The 22,548-nt window shown below is 38.9% G+C and overlaps 2 protein-coding genes and 2 long non-coding RNA genes across 4 annotated transcripts in view; 2 read left to right on the top strand and 2 right to left on the bottom strand.

Moving 5' to 3' along the window:
• The window catches only part of LOC134816918 (transcription activator BRG1-like), a 762,051-nt gene that overhangs the window by 153,923 nt on the left and 585,580 nt on the right, over nucleotides 1-22,548 (bottom strand). The gene's annotated exons all lie outside the window — the stretch shown is intronic.
• LOC134819639 (uncharacterized) lies at nucleotides 1,911-6,820 on the top strand. Its single transcript, XM_063829689.1, has 10 exons — nucleotides 1,911-2,091; nucleotides 2,229-2,327; nucleotides 3,566-3,697; nucleotides 3,979-4,063; nucleotides 4,185-4,305; nucleotides 4,866-4,983; nucleotides 5,319-5,466; nucleotides 5,782-5,909; nucleotides 6,135-6,293; nucleotides 6,520-6,820. The coding sequence occupies exons 1-10, from the start codon at nucleotides 1,979-1,981 to the stop codon at nucleotides 6,671-6,673; spliced, it is 1,257 nt and encodes a 418-aa protein (XP_063685759.1). The 5' UTR covers nucleotides 1,911-1,978; the 3' UTR covers nucleotides 6,674-6,820.
• LOC134821563 (uncharacterized) lies at nucleotides 8,864-10,090 on the bottom strand. The gene is made up of 3 exons (XR_010161027.1): nucleotides 10,045-10,090; nucleotides 9,380-9,444; nucleotides 8,864-9,164 (listed from the first exon to the last, which is right to left on the bottom strand). It is a non-coding gene; the product is annotated as an uncharacterized LOC134821563 (long non-coding RNA).
• LOC134825849 (uncharacterized) lies at nucleotides 19,902-22,476 on the top strand. Its single transcript, XR_010161628.1, has 3 exons — nucleotides 19,902-19,979; nucleotides 22,051-22,134; nucleotides 22,329-22,476. It is a non-coding gene; the product is annotated as an uncharacterized LOC134825849 (long non-coding RNA).

Below are 22,548 nucleotides of genomic sequence, written 5' to 3'. Positions count from 1 at the left end.
GAGATAAGAATCAAAGTTCATTTAAAGTTTTTAATTCAAGTTTTCAACCGAAGTTTTCAATTAAAGTTTTCAATTAAAGTTTTCAATTAAAGTTTCATTTAAATATAATAAACTTAACAGCCACGCTGAAAATACATAAAAGCGAAAATCAGAGGCGCGCCGCGCACATTCGCTCCATCATATATCCTAATTCAAAAATCGAGCGCTTACTCAAAATTTCTCAGATTTGCACATTAGTGAGTTAGTAGCTTACTGAAGTTACTGCATGACGACAAACGATTCTACGGTGTCGTTTTCTTGATAAATGCAAATCAAACAACATTTGCACAAATTTCAAGCATCGCTGCTCAATCTGCCATCTATTGTTGTTTCCTGAGGTTTTGATATATTTTTCATAATAGCATAAATAAAACTCAAGAAAACAACAATTTTTTCAAGAAAACAACAATTTTATTTAGTATCAGTTAAAGCAGACAAAAACATATTTTATAAATATAACTAGCGCAAACTTTAGACCATATATCTTCTAAAGGGGACTTGGAGTAGCAAGAGAGTGACCAGAAAGTATATATACTTTTACCAAAAATACGTCGAAATGAATCCAGGGTGATACAGGATCTGAGAGTGCAGACCATAAAGTTTACGCACCCACCCTTGCCTCCTGAATTCTTGGTTAGATAGACAATTATGCAAAATTGGTCGTTTATACTCCAAGTCCCTTTGTTAATAGAAGTAGTATTATTTATGTCTGGAGTTAGCTTCATTCAATAATAAAAATATCAATATAATCAATATTAATATCAATATCAGACTAAACTATCAAATAAATAAATTATCAAATATCAATTATTAATTCACTCTGATTAAAAGTTATAAATTAGGATATCTAATATTTAAGAATTTCAACTACAAGTGGTCGAAAACGCCCAAAATCGATCTGAGATATTTTCAGCTAAAGACTCTGTTGGGTATGTGCACCCAACGGAATTTTGAAAGATTAAATTGCAGGTCTTTGGTGGTGTAGGGGCGGGAGTTAGATTTCACGATCGAAAGGCTATTGGTTCGGTTCCCCGCTGGTGCATCATTAGTCCCTGAGGTGAGCGTCATTGACGCTCAGCTAAGGACTCTATCGGGTCTATGCAGCTTCCCGGTCTGATCAGCCGAATGGAAACCATGTGTGAGGGTTAAATGAGTGACCATGCCAAGGGTCCCCTTCAGTACAGAAGGGTAAATATGAATATTTTTGAATATTTCCTTGTAAATAATTTAGTAGTACAAATAAGTGAATTGTTGGGACTGAGTGGGGCCGAGATAACTTAAAGCATCCAAGCGTTCATTGGGAGATTGTGGATTCAAGTCAGTGGCGTAACGTCGCCTGTTGGCGCCCCCCTGCCGAAAAGGTGCCCCCCTGTTGGCGCCCCCTCTCCTTTTGGTGCCCCTCCCTAAAATTGAACAAATTAGGCAATATAAGAGGATACGCCGGTAATTCAAAATTTTTTCAAAATTGTTCCACATTCAAACGACGATTTGGCGCCCCCCCCCCCCCATAAGACAGCGCCCCCCTGCACAGCAGGGTCAGCAGGGCCCTTCGTTACGCCACTGATTCAAGTCCTGTTCTCAGCAACTAACTTTTCATGGAATGTACTACGCTTACTGCTGTTAATTCAGTGCAGCTGCAGGATTCTTACTTCGAAACGACCACCTACCTTATTTTGATATTCATAACTCAGTCATAATGATTTAAAATTTAACTTGATGCTAGGCATCTTTTTACCTCAGTTTCAATTTATGTTGGAACAGCTTCGGACTACTAAAATGCTTTTTGTAGCCAGTATGTTTAAAAGATTTTCATCATAATCTAATCTAATTATCATGTTCTATGTATTCACATCGAAAATTTTGACTTTAGGATGTTGATGACGAAAAGGAGATTTTGACTTTAGGATGGTAATGACGAAAAGGAGATTTTGACGTTAGGATGGTGATGACGAAAAGGAGATGTGGGCTGCTGCTTGGGAAGCTGATTCATCTAGCTCGGTTAATATCAAGAAAAGCAGTTTACAGTACAATAAGTTATCGCTGTGCAAAAAGGCGAGTATTGTGATTTACAAACTTTTTATTTTGAATTGTCTGACTTTTCCATAATTTAAAGGGCCAAGGTTCGCTTGATCGTGTTTCCTTGTGACAATTTAAAAAAAAAGCTGTTGACATTCTATATTGTATTATAGAGCACCTGTAAAGTACTACTACCAAGGACGTAAGGAATTCGGAGCCTATAATACTCAGATCAACCGTCTCTTAAAATATGGGACAACAGAAATGTACAAGTAAGTAAATTCTGGCAATATATATTATATTCAATTCAATTTAATTCAATATTTGTTTAAAGGGTTTAAATAACTAAATAATTAAATTAAGTCCAATTTTACACAGCAGACTTACACAATATTTAGGCAACATTACCGGTAACCTACATGATTAGCAACGCTCTCATGCTTAAGAAATGAGTTGTGTATTTGCGGATTAATTTACCATCTTACAATACGAAATGCCTAGTCGAAATGAGTTTATGCCACATCATGTTTTCATCGCTCAACCTAGTATGATTGGGGGTGTCCTGTCCATTTTCGAATCCATGAGCTATGGAATATTAGTGGACATAGTTTTTGGAAAATTAGTGGCAAGGAGAAGACATGCCTTATTATATATATATCTATGATATTAGCGAGCCTTAATATTTACATAATTCTTGGAGATATCTAGAGAAATACAAATTGTGGAATAATGATTGTGCCACCACGTCATAGTTAGGGTAAAATATTATTCTTAAAAATTTTAAAATTAAGAAGATTGCTCTATGACTTAAAATTTAAAATTAAGCTAAAGATAACTAATTTTTAATAGTTGGTTACAGTTTATGACAGTACTGGCATGACCAATGTTATTGTGGCTGGTAAAAGGACCCAGGTCCCAGTTGCCTGTTACCGAACCCCTGGGGACCACAATGTGATAGGATCAGGCCAGAATAACCAGATGTTTCTATGTAGAGCAATTTATTTCTTTCGGAGCTATGGTTACGTGGTATAGCTGGTGGTCATGTTTATCCTTGTGTGCTAATAATCCATCCAGATGCTTAGTGATGTGAGTAAATCATGCCCTTCTACGATATATAACGTTTAACTATAAATTTGTTTTTACCACAGAAACTGTGGCACTAAGGTCAAGAATTAAAAATGTTTACTCTCATTGATCATAGTTAAAGCGTGTTTTTTCCCCAGCACTACTACACAACAAAAACCTGTCGGCCCACCAAGGAAACACGGTCGCAGAACAAAGAGCCCAATTGTGCTCCTCTATTCTGCGATCGTGTGTATTTACTATAAACTAGCTAAATGCAGTTAGTAAAATTTATACTATGTATAATGTAGTATAATGATATTATACAAGGATCAGTGATCTCATAACTTGATTAAATAGTAATATCCGCTAATTTCCTTGTCCATTTTTAAATCGATAAGCCAGAGATTTTGATCCATCGATAGATTTTAATGATGATGCCCGGCAGGAGTCAATTTGGTATGACGAGATCAGAGTATCATTCACTTTTCATGAAAGTTCGACCGCTTCTAGAACCAAAGAAGTTCAACCGGAAAAGTACGTCAATCTCAGCTAGAGAGCAGCTCATTTTAACCCTAAGGTTGGACAGGACAATATAGGGTAGAATCTTGGATGAATATTTATAAATGACGGAATTATCTCTGTCGTCAATCGTTATGAGAAATTTCTCAACTTTTCAGTTGTTTGAACTTTAAATTTCTGTAGAGAGATGAAAAGTCGAATTATTTCTTATCTACATTCAATACTACATTATATATATATATATATTTTTTTTTTTTATATCTTATATATATATATAAGAGTTATAATGTAAATGTGGAATATCACTTTTTACATCACTAATTGAAGTTAACACCACAGCTACCTGAAGTCTGGGTGTGCGCAAGGGTATCTGGCGAACCAGTTTGTACTATCCCGGTGCAGAGTGTGTAGGATAATAAAGAAGGTTGGTGCGCTTAGTTGCTTATTCTATAGATTCATTGAGCCACTGACACTTTGAGTTTACTTATCACCAGGTATACCTCAGGAACAGAAGTCTATTATATCAAGTAAAAATTGTATTTCAGGTGACAACGGCCATCTCTGTCTGCCTGGCTGAACACGCAGATTTTCGTCCACGGTCGACTGAATGTTGGAAAAAAATTGCTCAGAGATTCCATGAAAGATGGCAGCTGCCGCACTGCATTGGTAATGAAAAAGTCTGACTGAACGGTGGGGAGGCATCTTGGGATGGGGAGGGGGGAGGCGATCTATTGACGTTGATATATATATATATAATTATCTTTGATTGGACGCCGGGAGCTGAGGGTCTCGAGTTGGTGAATCATGGAAATTGATGCTATAGCGTTTCCTTAAAGAAGAGAGGAATAGAGTGAGATCAAACGATATTGTTGCAGTTTGAAGATCATTGCTCATATTATGCAATTCTACAGTAACTATGGGAAGTTTTCAATCTTGACTTCCCGAAACGACCATTTTTCAAACTTCAAATGCTCTCCTCGTACAGTTTTTATTGGATCATTCTGAAAGCAGGCAAAAACTATACGCCACAGGGTGGCATTTCACACACAGAAATCCGAAACTTAGCCTAGTTAAGGTTCGCCACAGTTTCAAAAATTCACGAATTAAATTTCGATGTTTTTGAGTAGCATAAATTTTAGGAGTATGATTTAAACATTCAGAGCCGACCAATTTTATTATCCTCGTCTGTCCTGAGACAGAAGAGGCATTTACACATGTCATTTCAGGGGCAGTGGACGGCAAGCATTGCTTCATTACAAAATTTGGGAAAACTGGAAGTTACACGATTAATTATCACGGATGGCCGTCTGTTATTCTCCTCGCAGTGTGTGACGCTGATTATATGTAAGTGCTATTTTCACATGTCATCTTTAAAAAAATGGTTCAACTTAAATGCTAGTGTAGTGAAGAACATTGTCACTTCTCCTCTTCAACCAAGATTATGTAGCCAGATTCCTACTAACTTATTGAAATGAGATATGTAATCTTAAAACAATATCATATGTACCGCTCATGAATATCGTTTTTTGCATGCTTTCAATAAAAATTGCTGCATTCTGCAAAAAACAGGAATGGGTAGATTGGAGTTAAAACTTGCGAGGATTGCGGGCGATCTATGAGAGATGTAACTTAAATGCTAACATCATTCTCTAACTTCTTTACTACAATTACTTATTCAGAATCCGTCATTTTAACGTTGGAAGCTTTGGCGGTCGATCAGACGGAGGAATCTGGTCAGAGGACAGACTGGGACGAGGACTGGCCTCCGGAGAATTCCTAGAACGGGGTTTTATACCTGCTGCTGAGATTCTGCCGAATGATGATCAGGTAAGAACTGATGATAATATGCGAACACTCGTGAATACCAAATGCTCGAGGCTTCATTAACTCAGTAAATACTTTACCCGGAATCCCAGCCCTTGAACATGATTACCGTTTTAACAATGGAACAGGGTGTGTTCATAGAAAGATTTAATTTAACCCCGCTTTCGGACTTTGATGGGGGGCCTTGATTGGAGAGTGGTTCTGGGCGCTAAAAACAGCGCCATTGGTCTGCATCCTTTAGGACATAAAAATATGAGCTTATATGTTATCTAGGCTGTAAGATACTTAATTAATATAATGTTTACGTCTTCTTTTCAGGAGCGACTTGGTAGAGTCAATTACTACATTGTCGGTGACGATGCCTTTCCCCTTCATGCTCATTGTATGAAGCCGTACAGGGGGAAGGTGTCAAAATCTCAGCGGATGACAAACTATAGGTTATCCAGGTACTGGAACGTCACGAATTAAATAAATAAATAAATTGTAGCCTCGACAATTCAGAAAACTACATCTAATTAGATTAGACAGTCATGATTGTTTTTGTATGAATTGATCAAGAATTACCGTTTGTGCTCTTTGAGCTGTTTTCCTGTATTTTCCTGTAAAGTGATCATCGCAAAACTGAAAACTTTTGTAGAACCTTATGTAGATTGAATTGTACACTGTTTCAGAGGCAGGATGGTCATAGAGTGCGTCTTCGGACACCTATCAAGGAAATGGAAGATCCTGAGTCACCTGACCACAAATGAGGAGGTGACTAGGCTGATTCTGAAAAGCTGTGTGCATCTGCACAATTTCTTGCGGATATCACGCTTGGACGACGCAGACGAGTAAGTAAGATTCAGTCTCCTCCTCATGACTCGAATTTGTTAAAACTGGGTCAGTTATTTAGTGAAGAATGTTTACCGTTAAATTGTGGCTGTTGTCTGTGACATCGTTTCCAAGTGGGGAACATGGTTTATTTTTAATTAATTTTATCATAAGAACAGGTCCAGCTAGTCCAGCTTTATTATTAATTGTATATGATGCAGAGTCTGTGAAAACTGTTCATTTCAGGCTGGAACTGATTGAAAAGCCTCCTTCGGAGCTCTTCGGACGCAGCTTGTCCCTCGACGATTCTCCTAACCATCTTGTGGATTCTGGGGAGAGGACAAGGACAAGATTGCACTATTATTTTAATTATGTCAACCCGATTGAGATCCAGAGATAAGTTATGGCTTCCCATCTTAGACCACAACTCAGCTCTTTATCTGCATAAAAGAAACACCACCCGCCAGATTAAATTCACTTAAATTCCATCATTTGTATTAGGTCAATGAAACTGCATACATAACAAGCTTAGACATTTCCTCGAATACACCTGGAAAAAAAATGGATGTATACTTTTGGAAGTACATAGAATCTCCTGGGAGACCCTATAAAAAATCTTCGCATTTTTCTATTGGCGTTTTTATAAAACCTGATAAATAGAGCTCCTGATCAACGATACTCATCGTTTTAGCATCCAATCCTCTCAGAATGGTAAGAATTTGAATTTTAGAGTTGCTTTTAAAGGGTTCTAAAACTTAACTCACTTCAAATTTAAGCAAATATATGGCCTGATATGTGCTCAGTATTTTGTTACACGTGTATTTGTATTTGTAACACGTGTATTTTTAAGAATTGGTAATTTAACACTTGTAATTATTTTTGTAATACGTGCATGTATTGTTTTGACTAACACGTGTACTTTTCTAGAACGTGTTTTTTAAATGTCCTCCGCAAGTGACAAGCAGTCCACACGGCCAATGTTGCGTGAACTGCTGTCTGCTACGGTGATCTTATTCACACAAAAGGAATAAACTAAGAATAATGTTCATTTATTTATCATACTGTGCTATGTTTTCACGTATTTGATTTAATATCTTTATCTGCCTAAAAGAATTGTGTTATCATTTAGTCATCAAGCTTCGGTAACTTGAGCTTCGTTAACTCTAGTTTCGCTAATGTCCCAAAAACCATGTCCGCTAATGTCCCAATAGCTCATGGATTCAAAAGGGGACAAGTACACTTGCGGACATGGCACTAAGACTGATGGTCAACATAATTTTCATTCGATTATCATGCCGTGCTATGTTTTCATGTATTTGATTTAATATCTTTATCTGCCTAAAAGAATTGTGTTATCATTAAGTCATCAAGCTTCGTAAACTCTACATTTTCAATAGCTGTGGGCTAAACAAGTTTCGCCATATTTCAGTCACCGTTAATCTTGTTATCATTATATCTGGTGTTTTTTTAACCGAACCAATGCATCATATTCCAGTCCCGCCAAATTGTGGCAAATACTGGCAAATTTTTAAAAATTTTCTAATTTGCCGCAGACGCGATTACTGAAACCTTATGAAAGCTTTCGGCGCGGCTGACATTGTCATGCTTTCAGGCGCGCGACGTTTCAGGCGCGCGACGTTTCAGGCGCGCTACGTTTCAATTTCACTCATAGGTGGGCACAACACTGGTGTGCCCACCTACGAGTGAAATTGAAACGTAGCGCGCCTGAAACGTCGCGCGCCTGAAACGTCGCGCGCCTGAAAGCATGACAATGTCAGCCGCGCCGAAAGCTTTCATAAGGTTTCAGTAATCGCGTCTGCGGCAAATTAGAAAATTTTTAAAAATTTGCCAGTATTTGTCACAATTTGGCGGGACTGGAATATGATGCATTGGTTCGGTTAAAAAACCACCAGATATAATGATAACAAGATTAACGGTGACTGAAATATGGCGAAAACTTGTTTAGCCCACAGCTATTGAAAATGTCGAGTTTACGAAGCTTGATGACTTAATGATAACACAATTCTTTTAGGCAGATAAAGATATTAAATCAAATACGTGAAAACATAGCACAGTATGATAAATAAATGAACATTATTCTTAGTTTATTCCTTTTGTGTGAATAAGATCACCGTAGCAGACAGCAGTTCACGCAACATTGGCCGTGTGGACTGCTTGTCACTTGGCGGAGGACATTTAAAAAACACGTTCTAGAAAAGTACACGTGTTAGTCAAAACAATACATGCACGTATTACAAAAATAATTACAAGTGTTAAATTACCAATTCTTAAAAATACACGTGTTACAAATACAAATACACGTGTAACAAAATACTGAGCACATATCAGGCCATATATTTGCTTAAATTTGAAGTGAGTTAAGTTTTAGAACCCTTTAAAAGCAACTCTAAAACTCAAATTCTTACCATTCTGAAAGGATTGGATGCTAAAACGATGAGTATCGTTGATCAGGAGCTCTATTTATCAGGTTTTATAAAAACGCCAATAGAAAAATGCGAAGATTTTTTATAGGGTCTCCCAGGAGATTCTATGTACTTCCAAAAGTATACATCCATTTTTTTTCCAGGTGTATTCGAGGAAATGTCTAAGCTTGTTATGTATGCAGTTTCATTGACCTAATACAAATGATGGAATTTAAGTGAATTTAATCTGGCGGGTGGTGTTTCTTTTATGCAGATAAAGAGCTGAGTTGTGGTCTAAGATGGGAAGCCATAACTTATCTCTGGATCTCAATCGGGTTGACATAATTAAAATAATAATGCAATCTTGTCCTTGTCCTCTCCCCAGAATCCACAAGATGGTTAGGAGAATCGTCGAGGGACAAGCTGCGTCCGAAGAGCTCCGAAGGAGGCTTTTCAATCAGTTCCAGCCTGAAATGAACAGTTTTCACAGACTCTGCATAATATACAATTAATAATAAAGCTGGACCTGTTCTTATGATAAAATTAATTAAAAATAAACCATGTTCCCCACTTGGAAACGATGTCACAGACAACACAGCCACACAATTTAACGGTAAAAATTTTTCATTAAATAACTGACCCAACAAATTCGAGTAATGAGGAGGAGACTGAATCTTACTTACTGTCTTCGCGTCTGCCGCGATCTTGAGTAGGATCTTTCCTGCGTGCTCCATGAGCTCCAGTTCGTCTGAAAGAGTTCTAAACATTAGTGGGGGGGGGGGGGGGGGTCAATTTCATTTTACCTCATTCGGGGCAGCCAAAATTGGGATGAGGTAAAATGAGGTAAAGTGAGGTAAATGAATCTAGTTTCTGAGCCTTTTTAGAGACAAATGTTTTTGCCGAAATTTACTTTATTTTACCTCATTCGGGCAGCCAAAAAAGGGAAAAATGAGGCAAAATGAGTCAAAAATAGGGTTTACCCCCCCCCCCCCCCCCCCCCCACATTAGTCGCCAAAGATTCAATGATCCTACATTTCTTGTTGTTGTACGGATAGTATTATATGGAGACAGGTTGCTTTGACCACACATCATATCAACAAAACGAATTCAGTTTTTTTCCTGTGCAAACTTATTGGATTGGAAAGCAGATTGTGGCAGATTGTTTTGTCTAGGTAGTTAAATCTCGCGGCTTTCGACCGGTGCAAGATTTTGTTGGGGAGACCCTAGTATTTGGACGTGATCAAGGATTTTTTGTTGCAAAAAAAGAGTAGCAAATATTTTGGCTGGGCCGCGCCGGTGAGCCAATTTTTTCCGGGACTGTTTGATCGAATACCTATAAATAAGTTACCTTGATATGCGACAGCCGACAGCTGGGCAAAACTCTTGCCGAACACATCCCATCTATCCTCCTGGAGGATCTGTCTCGCCTGTTCGGCCACGGCTCCTGATAAAAGACTGAGGTTCAAACAGACATGAAATTTGCTAAAAGTAAAGAGATGGATTTCTGAGATAACCTGCAGAAGTGGGTTAGTTTTAACTTTAGAACTGAGTTATATACACATACCAAGTGAAACGTGACTTATAGTGACCTAAAACTGTAGTGGTTTCGATTGCATATCTACTAACCCCCCATTTCGACCGTGAATGGGTATTATATCGCTTAAAATAGACTTGATGTGCGTCAAACCAGCTACCTTTGTGTGGAAACGGCGATGCAATCTTCGACTTGAAGAAAAATTAATGTCCGAAAGTTTAAAAACGATATGTTGCACTTGAATTATTACCTATCACCGGATTGATCTTCAAAGCCTCCTCAACCATTGTCGCCGAAGTATCTCGGAGGCCCTTGGGGTGAAGATGTCGTCTCTCTGAAATGATAAAGGCGTGACTAAGTTATTTTCGACGTTGCACAGAGGGAAACCTTACGCCTTAAGGTTAGGGAGTTTTGTATTATGGCGAACGCATCAGTTATCACACAAAAGTCTGATTAAATAATGCGGTTTCCAATTTTTACTCGTCACAAAGATCGTACAAAAAAATGGTCAAAGATGAAAGTATCAACTTTAATTGACCAAAGATGAATTCTTCCTGCGCCTGGTGAGTGGTGACCCATCCATATTACAGGCGATAATTCTAAATGATGTTTAGAAATAGCTGTAACTCACTCAGGCGACTCTCGGACTCTTTCTGAAGTCTGGATATGTGGTCTTTTCGGACCTTGCCGGTTGGAGGCGCAGGCCCGGCTGCTGGTGTGGTGTCCGGTTGAACGGGGGGTTTTGCGACGGGGGCCCGGGGCTCGCTCCGGATGGCCAAAGCTATTCTCTGAACAGCACCTGGAAACGTCACAGCGGATTAGTGTATGAAAACGAAGTTTATTGCAGGATGTTCCTACTTGAAGAATCGTATTGTAAACCCATAAAATTTCAAACTGGGAGTCCGCTCTGACGATGACACAAAACTGTTTCTACGATCAGTAGATAGTACAAAAAATGACTAAACAAATATTAGCATATTCAGCACAGGTAGCGCCTAGTGACCCATCCGGATGACTTTTAAAATAGCTATAACTCACTCTGTTCACTCTCGGGGGCTGTCAATGATCCAGGTTTCGTGACGGGAACCGGGGGCATCTTCTTTATCACTCTCTGAATAGCACCTGGGAATCGCCTACGATTAACCATAATGCAGCAATTCATTTTAAAGCCCAAGATAGGCTATACTGATACAGACGATCAGAGAAGGTAGGGCAAATTTATCGTCGGTCATGAGTTACAGCGAAATTCTCATACAGTGATATGAGTGAGCTTCACTATGGTATAATTATAATGTAACAATATGTATACCTATGTCGCATCTCTCGAAAATATTAGAGACCCTGATCGGAGCCTCGTTAACAGTTGTTGCCAATTGTTCTCCTCCATCAACACTGTCTTCTCCGGGTTGCTAAAGGTCAATGGTAGGTAAAATTAATAGCTAATGTAATATCTAATACACCACGTGAAAGCGATTCATAATCAATACCTATCAGGACTCAGGGGGGAATGATCAATTTATGTTCAATCAGTGAGAATATTAACTGTTAAGTTGAAGAACTATATTCAAACCTTGTCGTCTTTAGCTGTAAAGAAGTTCCAAAAAACTTTCTTGATGTCTTCGTCTAACTTTGTCAGACTTCCACTCTGTCCATCACCACTCCTACCTCCCTGTTCAGGAAATTGTTTATACTGTATGCCACAGCATGTTTTTGAAGCATAGGCAATTATAAACACTGCAAACATTCCACCCGACTGAACTAAGGTGATGTTGCAGTCGGTAATTATCAACTGGAACCTAGTAAAGTAAAAAACGGGAAACTTGTTTAAACTTGTACAAAGCAAAATGCCTGCTTATCATGTACAGCTCAATCTGATTACGGATGTTCTAATTGATCCCACTGCCAGGACCTTATTTCGGAAGATCTGTGACATCAAGTATAATTACTTACCTTTATCTTTTTGAGGGCGGTGATCAGCTCACAGATTGTAGATATTAGCAACTTCCTATTTGCCGAAGTCTTGTCTTTTTTCTCATCAATGTGCACTGTAATTACAGCCGAATGAGTAAGTGGAGTAGATACCTGATCAGTGATCACATAGTACCTTACCCATACGTGACTTCATTGGTCGATAAAAGAGTGGTCGAAAGGAAGCATAGTTCATCAATAAGATGCGGATTTTCTCTCCTGGTATATTAATGACTTAAAACGTATCTACATATATCTATACGTCTTAGAGGAGAATCATTAACTTTCAACGATCAAGTACGGTCTTTTAAATCGTCCTTTCGACCACTTTTTTAAACAATCCATCACATGGAATTAAACGGGTTTTCACCCCTCGACATTTCACCTCACGATCGTTGGCCCCCTGGTTTTAAATCTCAAACGTTGTCTTACACCTAAACCTGGCCTAGCTCCGAGCTATGATAGCTCGATCCCCGACTCTAACCCTTACCGTTACACAACATTAACCCAGACCACAACCCAAGCCCTTTAAACTACCGTTTTGCGCAACCACTTGTTCAAAGAATCCATGACAATGCTTCCAATTTATGAACAAATAAAAAGAAGTGTGGAGGAGAGGCTAACAGAGGATACTTACAATCTAGATCGCACTGCAGGCTTTTTACCAACTTGTCAATGTTCGTAGGTGTGAACGTCTTTCTGAAAATATGAACAGTTGAAATATCTTCTAATCATTGTAGGCTATTATTCTTATTCTGCAAGGCTGATAGTGTAGTTTCAGCTCATCATATAATTTATGTATCAGTAAAAATTGTCTTGGCAGCTGCGCTATGGTTGTTAGCTCTCAAAACGTGATCGTTACACATCTACTAACATGTGGAGAAAGTCCAGCTTATCCTTCACTTCGGTTAGCAAAAAAATATTAAGGTACTTCAACATGTTCCTCTTTTTGTCATCATTTTGAATCTTGGTAACCGACGTTTCCCTTTCGAACATGTTTCCTACAAATAAGTAAGTCGAGATAACAGAATTATTTGCAGTTAGCAGTAGATACATTATGCAGTACATTATACGAAAAGGAAAATCAACCAAAATATTGACCTACAATGCTATATATCTACTTGATGAAGGTTTCAAAAAAAAACAATGCAAAACCCAGTATGACAACGCAGTGAAACACACCATATTACTGTGGCTGTTAGGTAATAAAAGCTGTTTCTGAAATAGAAAGAAACCTTTACAGAACGGATTCCATTCCAGCATAAAATTATTAGTTTGGTGAAGAATTCCTTCGTGAAAATACAAAGTAAACCCGGCATATCAAAATCTGCACACAGAACCATATTAGTTATTACTACTATAATAAACAATTTATTAACAATTTTTATATCAATATGATGAGAAGAGTAATACCAGCAACAAAATCAGGGTTTGATACTCTTGATAATAAACTTTCCTAACAATCTCGATCAAATATGATGTAATTAAAATATCAAGGCTGAAGGCTGGGACGGAAGCAGTGGCTGTTAGGAAATAAAAGCTGTTTCTGAAATATAAAGAAACCTTTACACTTTTACAGAACGGATTCCATTCCAGCATAAAATTATTAGTTTGGTGAAGAATTCCTTCGTGAAAATACAAAGTAAACCCGGCATATCAAAATCTGCACACAGAACCATATTAGACAGTTCATCTAAATTTGTATGTACAATTGATACAATTGCTTTGTAGTGGTTATTGGCTGATCAAATCTCCAGATAAAATTTAAATAAGATCATGATATTATTGCTGTACACAACAAACATGAGACCATTTTTTAAAAACCTCAGCTCTACCCTCATCAACGGAATGAAATGCAGACCGGCAGTTGAACTCATCACAGGTCAAATACTGCATCTACGAACATATGTCTGTCAATGACGCTCATCTCAGGGATGTTGGTGTATCATTAGTCCCTGAGGGATTATTATGTAAACTGCACCAAACGCTTCATTGAACCCAAACACCTGGATGACTTAGGAGTCACCTAACTCCTCCTGCTGGTGCATCATTAGTCCCTGAGGTGAGCGTCATTGACGCTCAGCTAAGGACTCCGTCGGGTCTATGCAGCCTCCTTAGTGTATGAGAAACCACATGCAAGGGTTAAATGAGTGACCCTATTAAAGATCTAGAATCTTGTAAGGGTCCCCTTTAAAAGATAAAGAGAAAGAGAGAACTCAGTGGCGTAACGAAAGGCCCTGCTGACCCCGCTGTGCAGGGGGGCGCCGTCTTAGGGGGGCGCAAAATCGTCGTTTGAATGTGGGACAATTTCGAAAACTTAACTAAAGTACTAGCAAAACTGCGCGTTTTGCTCTAGATACACACTTTTTTAGAGATTTTACCGGCGTATTCTCTAAAATCACCTAATTTGTTCAATTTTAGGGAAGGGCACCAAAAGGGGAGGGGGCGCCAACAGGGGGGCGCTTTTTTCGGCAGGGGGGCGCCAACAGGCAACGTTACGCCACTGAGAGAACTCCTGGCTTCTGTACAGTCTATTTTCCATCCCAGGGCTCAAGTCACCTCCACCCTCCTTTATTTTACCCCTTTCATCCCTTATCCCTAGGGCAACTGTCTCCTTTCATTGTCCACCCCTCCCCCATTTCCATTTCGATATCACCAGCCATATATATTCGAAATATTCATATTTACCCTTCTGTACTGACTGAAGGGGACCCTTACAAGATTCTAGATCTTTTAGCAGGGTCGCTTGCAGTGGCGTAACGTTGCCTGTTGGCGCCCCAGCCGAAAAAAGCGCCCCCCTATTGGCGCCCCCTCCCCTTTTGGTGCCCCTCCTTAAAATTGAACAAGGCGATTTAAGAGGATACACCGGTAAAATCTCTAAAAAAGTGTGTGTATCTAGAGCAAAACGCGCAGTTTTGCTAGTACTTAAGTTAAGTTTTCAAAATTGTCCCACATTCAAACGACGATTTGGAAACTCAAATCCTGCCCATACACCACCAAGCCTAAAATAAGTGTGTATTTATTTCAGCATATATGTGTTTTGTCAAAAAAGGAGTGTTTAAGCATGAAAATTACTGAACCAAATGTCCCCAGGCCAATCCATTTAGCCAATGTGCAGCAGCATCACATCTGATAAAGTAAAAGTAAAGTAAAAAGTCGGTTGAGCTGAGGGCAAACCAGTTAATAACCCATCTTAAAATCTGCCCAAACAGTAGTCAGGAATGACTTGCTGGGGAAAACATTTTATAATTCTGCAAATACATGTGAAGAGAAGGACTCAGCATGTCATATTTTTTCTGGCGCTGGTAAAGTAATGTACAAAATTATGACATAACATCATCACAAATATCTCCAAAATGTCAAAAACTCTATATAATAGAAAAAATAATAATACTGGTGGTTACAAGACGAACAATTTTGTACATATATAAATGACCGGAAACCCTACTAAACATAGAAACACTAGTGCATGGTTTCAGGACATAACATTGTTGTGCCTGATATAGGAGAAACACATTTTTGTTGAGTGTAGAAAGTCAGGAAACAGCGATTAATTGATATATAATATCAAAAAACATATTATATATGTTCAAAACCATACGTGCTATTTTGTAGCCAAAGGAGCTAATTTCCTTATGAGAACCGCATTCCAAGCTTGTGCAATGGCTAATATTAAATACTAGTGGACTCTATGCAGGTCTCCCAGCGCCCCTAATTTTACTGATCTGGAGGTCACATTTTATTGAGCCAGTACAGGCTAATATTAAATACTAGTGGACTCTATGCAGGTCTCCCAGCGCCCCTAATTTTACTGATCTGGAGGTCACATTTTATTGAGCCAGTACAGGCTAATATTAAATACTAGTGGACTCTATGCAGGTCTCCCAGCGCCCCTAATTTTACTGATCTGGAGGTCACATTTTATTGAGCCAGTACAGGCTAATATTAAATACTAGTGGACTCTATGCAGGTCTCCCAGAGCCCCTAATTTTACTGATCTGGAGGTCACATTTTATTGAGCCAGTACAGGCTAATATTAAATACTAGTGGACTCTATGCAGGTCTCCCAGAGCCCCTAATTTTACTGATCTGGAGGTCACATTTTATTGAGCCAGTACAGGCTAATATTAAATACTAGTGGACTCTATGCAGGTCTCCCAGAGCCCCTAATTTTACTGATCTGGAGGTCACATTTTATTGAGCCAGTACAGGCTAATATTAAATACTAGTGGACTCTATGCAGGTCTCCCAGCGCCCCTAATTTTACTGATCTGGAGGTCACATTTTATTGAGCCAGTACAGGCTAATATTAAATACTAGTGGACTCTATGCAGGTCTCCCAGAGCCCCTAATTTTACTGATCTGGAGGTCACATTTTATTGAGCCAGTACAGGCTAATATTAAATACTAGTGGACTCTATGCAGGTCTCCCAGCGCCCCTAATTTTACTGATCTGGAGGTCACATTTTATTGAGCCAGTACAGGCTAATATTAAATACTAGTGGACTCTATGCAGGTCTCCCAGAGCCCCTAATTTTACTGATCTGGAGGTCACATTTTATTGAGCCAGTACAGGCTAATATTAAATACTAGTGGACTCTATGCAGGTCTCCCAGCGCCCCTAATTTTACTGATCTGGAGGTCACATTTTATTGAGCCAGTACAGGCTAATATTAAATACTAGTGGACTCTATGCAGGTCTCCCAGCGCCCCTAATTTTACTGATCTGGAGGTCACATTTTATTGAGCCAGTACAGGCTAATATTAAATACTAGTGGACTCTATGCAGGTCTCCCAGAGCCCCTAATTTTACTGATCTGGAGGTCACATTTTATTGAGCCAGTACAGGCTAATATTAAATACTAGTGGACTCTATGCAGGTCTCCCAGCGCCCCTAATTTTACTGATCTGGAGGTCACATTTTATTGAGCCAGTACAGGCTAATATTAAATACTAGTGGACTCTATGCAGGTCTCCCAGAGCCCCTAATTTTACTGATCTGGAGGTCACATTTTATTGAGCCAGTACAGGCTAATATTAAATACTAGTGGACTCTATGCAGGTCTCCCAGCGCCCCTAATTTTACTGATCTGGAGGTCACATTTTATTGAGCCAGTACAGGCTAATATTAAATACTAGTGGACTCTATGCAGGTCTCCCAGAGCCCCTAATTTTACTGATCTGGAGGTCACATTTTATTGAGCCAGTACAGGCTAATATTAAATACTAGTGGACTCTATGCAGGTCTCCCAGCGCCCCTAATTTTACTGATCTGGAGGTCACACTTTATTGAGCCAGTACAGGCTAATATTAAATACTAGTGGACTCTATGCAGGTCTCCCAGAGCCCCTAATTTTACTGATCTGGAGGTCACATTTTATTGAGCCAGTACAGGCTAATATTAAATACTAGTGGACTCTATGCAGGTCTCCCAGAGCCCCTAATTTTACTGATCTGGAGGTCACATTTTATTGAGCCTATGCAGTATATGCAATTCTGTTTTAGACATTGAATTTATTTAAAAAAGGTCTCACCCTCTAAAAAACTCCCATTGGAAATGTTTCTATTAATTTCACATTGGAAAACTTTTCATTGTGTTTGACCTCAACTTAGATGTATTTGTTTTTTTTTGCTATTTTTAGCAACTCCAATTCTCTTTTGTAGAGCTGATTCTTGTTATATAATATAGAAGTACACTCGATACAGTTATCTTATATAAGAAAATATATTGGACTGCCAAACTACTGGTATATCATTATATTGGGAAGAAAAATAATACAAGTTAGTATTCTTTTAACAAGAATTGCGCCCGTTGTTTCGTTTTGGCGGACGCTAGATTTCCATTTCACATTTACTATAAATTTAAGTGTAAGGTCCAATCAGCTCACTTCAATCTTCATGATAATAATATTGATAAATTATGCATCAAATACGGGAAACACTTGAAATTCAGTTCAATTGCCGTAGAACTATACTCGTGTACACATCAATACACTACGCGTGCCACGTACAAATTGGGCGTATTACCTAATAGTAATATTATACATTACATGCATCATATACATTAAAACACAGTCGCGCCGCGCATTCATAGATCACAGGCTATCTATACATCACATCTCCGCAAGCAATCCTCGCGCGCGCCCAACTTTTTCGTTGCATGGTAACGAACGGAAGGAAGGAAGGAAGGACACACGACATATTTAAACCCACCTATCTCGTTCTCCAAAATCCACGTTTTTCTGCAAAAACCTCCATTTGTAACCTTTCACTATTGCCTTTTTTCAAAAGGGTGAAAAGGAAAAAATAACTGTTCATAACATTTACTTCATTTTAGGTATGTGTGTGAAACATCAGAACTGAATAATGGACCAGAGAATTCAGAGATCTTTGGTTACCTGTTTCCGGTTTCGTCGGTTCACATTGCTGCGTTCCTGACCTAGCTTCGCCTGCATCATTAGATCATATTATAATATGCATTATAGACTATAGTTATACAGCTTGAATTTGAAAGAGCTACATGGTCGTTGTTTCGAGTGCTTTTTCATCTGCTGTGACAGACAGCATCAACGGTTACCAACATAATAGGTGCATTGCAAGTTGTGCAATGCTGAATGCATACGTTTCGTCAGTGACTTCCTTCTGCCTCATTGATGCGAAACTGATAATAAACATGCAAGAGAATACAGCTATAGTTACTCTGGACTGCCATGATAGAAACATTGAAACAGATATTGACTGGCTTTAGGTATGTAAGACGTAAGTATTGAAACCTCAAATTGTTATGATCAGGTTCAACATACTTGCTATGATCCTTTATATAATAATATTAATATATTACATAAAATATAATATATTACATTTACATTGTATATTAATCTTGATATAAAATCCTCGCTTTTTGATGATTGTAACATGTTCTGTTTCGTTGTAACCTTGTCCCCTACATAATTATATAATACATCATTACTTCCATTTTTCAGGTTTTTATTGGTGTTCCAAACGATGAAACGATCACTAAATTCTGTGCCTATGTGAGATTTGTTGGTTCATCGAATAACATCAAACTTACAGTGTGAGTAATTCAACAATCATGCACTTCATATTTTATGTCCCCCTACTCATTGTTCACTCTCTGTCTTCATCAGTGTTACTCTACATTTCTCTCAGTAATTACTCTCCCACTCAGTATCAACTCTCTGTCTTCATCAGTGTTATTCTACATTTCCTTCAGTAGTTATTCTCCCACTCAGTGTTAAATCTCTGTCTTCATCAGTGTTACTCTAGACATTTCCCTCAGTAATTATTCTCCCACTCAGTATCAACTCCCTGTCTTCATCAGTGTAACTCTACATTTCTCTCAGTAGTTATTCTCCCACTCAGTATTAACTCTCTGTCTTCATGAGTGTTACTCTACATTTCTCTCAGCAGTTATTCTTCCACTCAGTATTAACTCTCTGTCTTCGTCAGTGTTACTCTATATTTAGCTCAGTAGTTATTCTCCCACTCAGTATTAACTCTCTGTCTTCATCTTCTTCTTCGTAGAGGGCAGTGGTCTTTACTACTAAGGAATAGATCAAAACCACTATAAGATGGAGCATTGAAGCCCTGTGCTTACCCCGGTACAGTTAATCTGTGAAGAAAGCAAGGTTAAGCCTTGTCCTCTCCACATTGGTAAAACGTTTTGTTGCTTGTATGAAGCCGATGATCCTTGGTAATGAGAACTTGTCCACTATATCTGTCACACTGAGGTAGAAGGAGTCAAAGTATCCTCCTCGCTGGTAAGACCATTTCGGGCACTGACCAATAAAGTGGTTCATTGTCTCCTCTTTCATGAGACAGTGTGGACAGGTTTTAGGGACCGTTGTACTTATTGATATGGTAGTTTAGTTCACAATGTCCCGTGAGGAATTGTGTTGCTGTTCTTGTGCTCTCTTTGCCAAGTTTCGGGATTGATCTGGCGAACTTTTGTCTCCATACTCGTTTAAAGTGAGTGTGGGGTAAAGTTCTCCATCTTTCCCTCATCTTCCGATGACTTATACTCCGCAGTGCTCCCTTCCATAATACTTTTGGTATTGGTAGTTGCACTTGAGCGGAGTCCAGATTGTCGGAGCCTTTTTTGGCAAGAGAGTCTGCCTTTTCGTTGCCATCGTAGCCTTTGTGAGCTGGTATCCATCGTAGTAGGACTTGATTGTCCATTGCTAGTTGGTTGAGCTCACTTATAGCCGTGCTGGTGCTTTTAGATTTGACTTTGATGTTGCTCATTGCCATTATTGTCGCCTGGCTATCGCAGTTTATGTTTATTTTTCTAGTTTTGGTCCCAGATTCCCGTAATATTTTTGCCGCAGTGCCTACGGCAAAGGTTTCGGCCTGGAAGACGGTTGAGTTGATTCCTTGGTGGTATGACTCCTCACATGTGGGGTGTCGTTGTCCACAATGATCACTCCTGCTCCAACTTTTTCATTCATTTTGGAGCCGTCTGTGTAACATTGTATAGTATTGGTGTCATTCTCGATTACCTCATACTCAGAGAGTCGGGGAATTTCTGTGTTGAAACCAATGTCAACATTCAGTGATGTTGTCTGTTGATCTTGTCCTTCAGAGTTGAGACTGATAGCCTTTAGTAACTGTTCATTAAGTTTTGTGTGGGTGGTTAGGTTGCCCTTCTTGTTTACCATCGGCTCATATATCCACTGGTTGTTGGATTTGAGTCTGAGAGCTCTGCTGCTTCCTCTTCCATCACCAGATCAATAGGGATGATTCCGGTGATGATGTCTATACTAGTGCTGCTCCAGGAGTCGATGGTAACCCTCCTGTTATGAGGATGTTCCCCAGCCGCTGTACACTGCTAAGGATTGTTAGGTTATGTTTTTTGGACACACCATTGAGCCAGATTGTCGCAGCGTATGTCAGAGAAGGTCTGACAACGGCTGTATAATATATATACTCTGTCTTCATCAGTGTTACTCTAGACATTTCCTTTAGAAGTTATTCTCCCACTCAGTATTAACTCTCTGTCTTCGTCAGTGTTACTCTACATTTCGCTCAGTAGTTATTCTTCCGCTCAGTATCAACTCTCTGTCTTCATCAGTGTTATTCTACATTTCCCTCAGTAGGTATTCTCCCACTCAGTGTTAAATCTCTGTCTTCATCAATGTTACTCTAGACATTTCCCTCAGTAATCATTCTCCCACTCAGTATCAAATCTCTGTCTTCATCAGTGTAACTCTACATTTCTCTCAGTAGTTATTCCCCCACTCAGTATTAACTCTCTGTCTTCATCAGTGTTACTCTAGACATTTCTCTCAGCAGTTATTCTTCCACTCAGTATTAACTCTCTGCCTTCGTCAGTGTTACTCTATATTTCCCTCAGTAGTTATTCTCCCAATCAGTGTTAACTCTCTATCTTCATCAGTATTACTCTAGACATTTCCTTCAGAAGTTAATCTCCCACACAGTATTAAAGTATTAACTCTCTGTCTTCGTCAGTGTTACTCTATATTTCCCTCAGTAGTTACTTTTCCACTCAGTATTAACTCTATATCTTCATCAGTGTTACTCTAGACATTCCTTCAGTAGTTATTCTCCCACTCAGTATTAACTCTCTGCCTTCATCAGTGTTAATCTACATTTCCCTCAGTAGTTACTCTCTCATTTAGTGGTAACTCTCTGTCTTCATCAGTGTTACTCAGACATTTCCCTCAGTAATTATTCTCCGACTCAGTATGAACTCTCTGTCTTCATCAGTGTAACTCTACATTTCTCTCAGTAGTTATTCTCCCACTCAGTATTAACTCTCTGTCTTCATCAGTGTTACTCTACATTTCTCTCAGCAGTTATTGTTCCATTCAGTATTAACTCTCTGACAAGTGACAAGTAGTAACGCTCTAGTTCTCTTCAAAACAGTAGACCAAGGGTTTCCTTCTCCTGAGAACAGTAAGTACTCTCTGTCCTCGTCAGTGTTACTCTATATTTAGCTCAGTAGTTATTCTCCTTACTACATTATATGTGCAAGGCAAATTTCTGGAGAATCGAGTATTTTTTTGTAGTAATAATTTGAATTATAAAGCGACAAAATATTATGTGTTTTCTCTTGGTTTGATTTTTTGAATAACAGCCAGTAATTTTAGAAGGTAAACGGTCAAGCAAAGTGTGCAAGGTCGTTGATGGAGTATTCCATGTGAAATCCTCTCACCAGTCTGAGCCCCACCAACTGAACATCAGAGGACCAACTTGCACCTGCAGAAACTTCAGCAGGACTCACATCCCCTGCAGACATATTTTTCAAGCTATCGATGATGGTTCAATGAAATGGGAGGACCTACCTGAAGATTACAGAAACATACCGTT

The sequence above is a fragment of the Bolinopsis microptera genome, chromosome 1, assembly GCF_026151205.1.
Source record: "Bolinopsis microptera isolate Bmic1 chromosome 1, MBARI_Bmic_1.0, whole genome shotgun sequence".
NCBI lineage: Eukaryota > Metazoa > Ctenophora > Tentaculata > Lobata > Bolinopsidae > Bolinopsis > Bolinopsis microptera.
The sequence above is the reverse complement of the archived record's forward strand: the minus strand, read 5'-3'. Positions and strand labels throughout refer to the sequence as shown.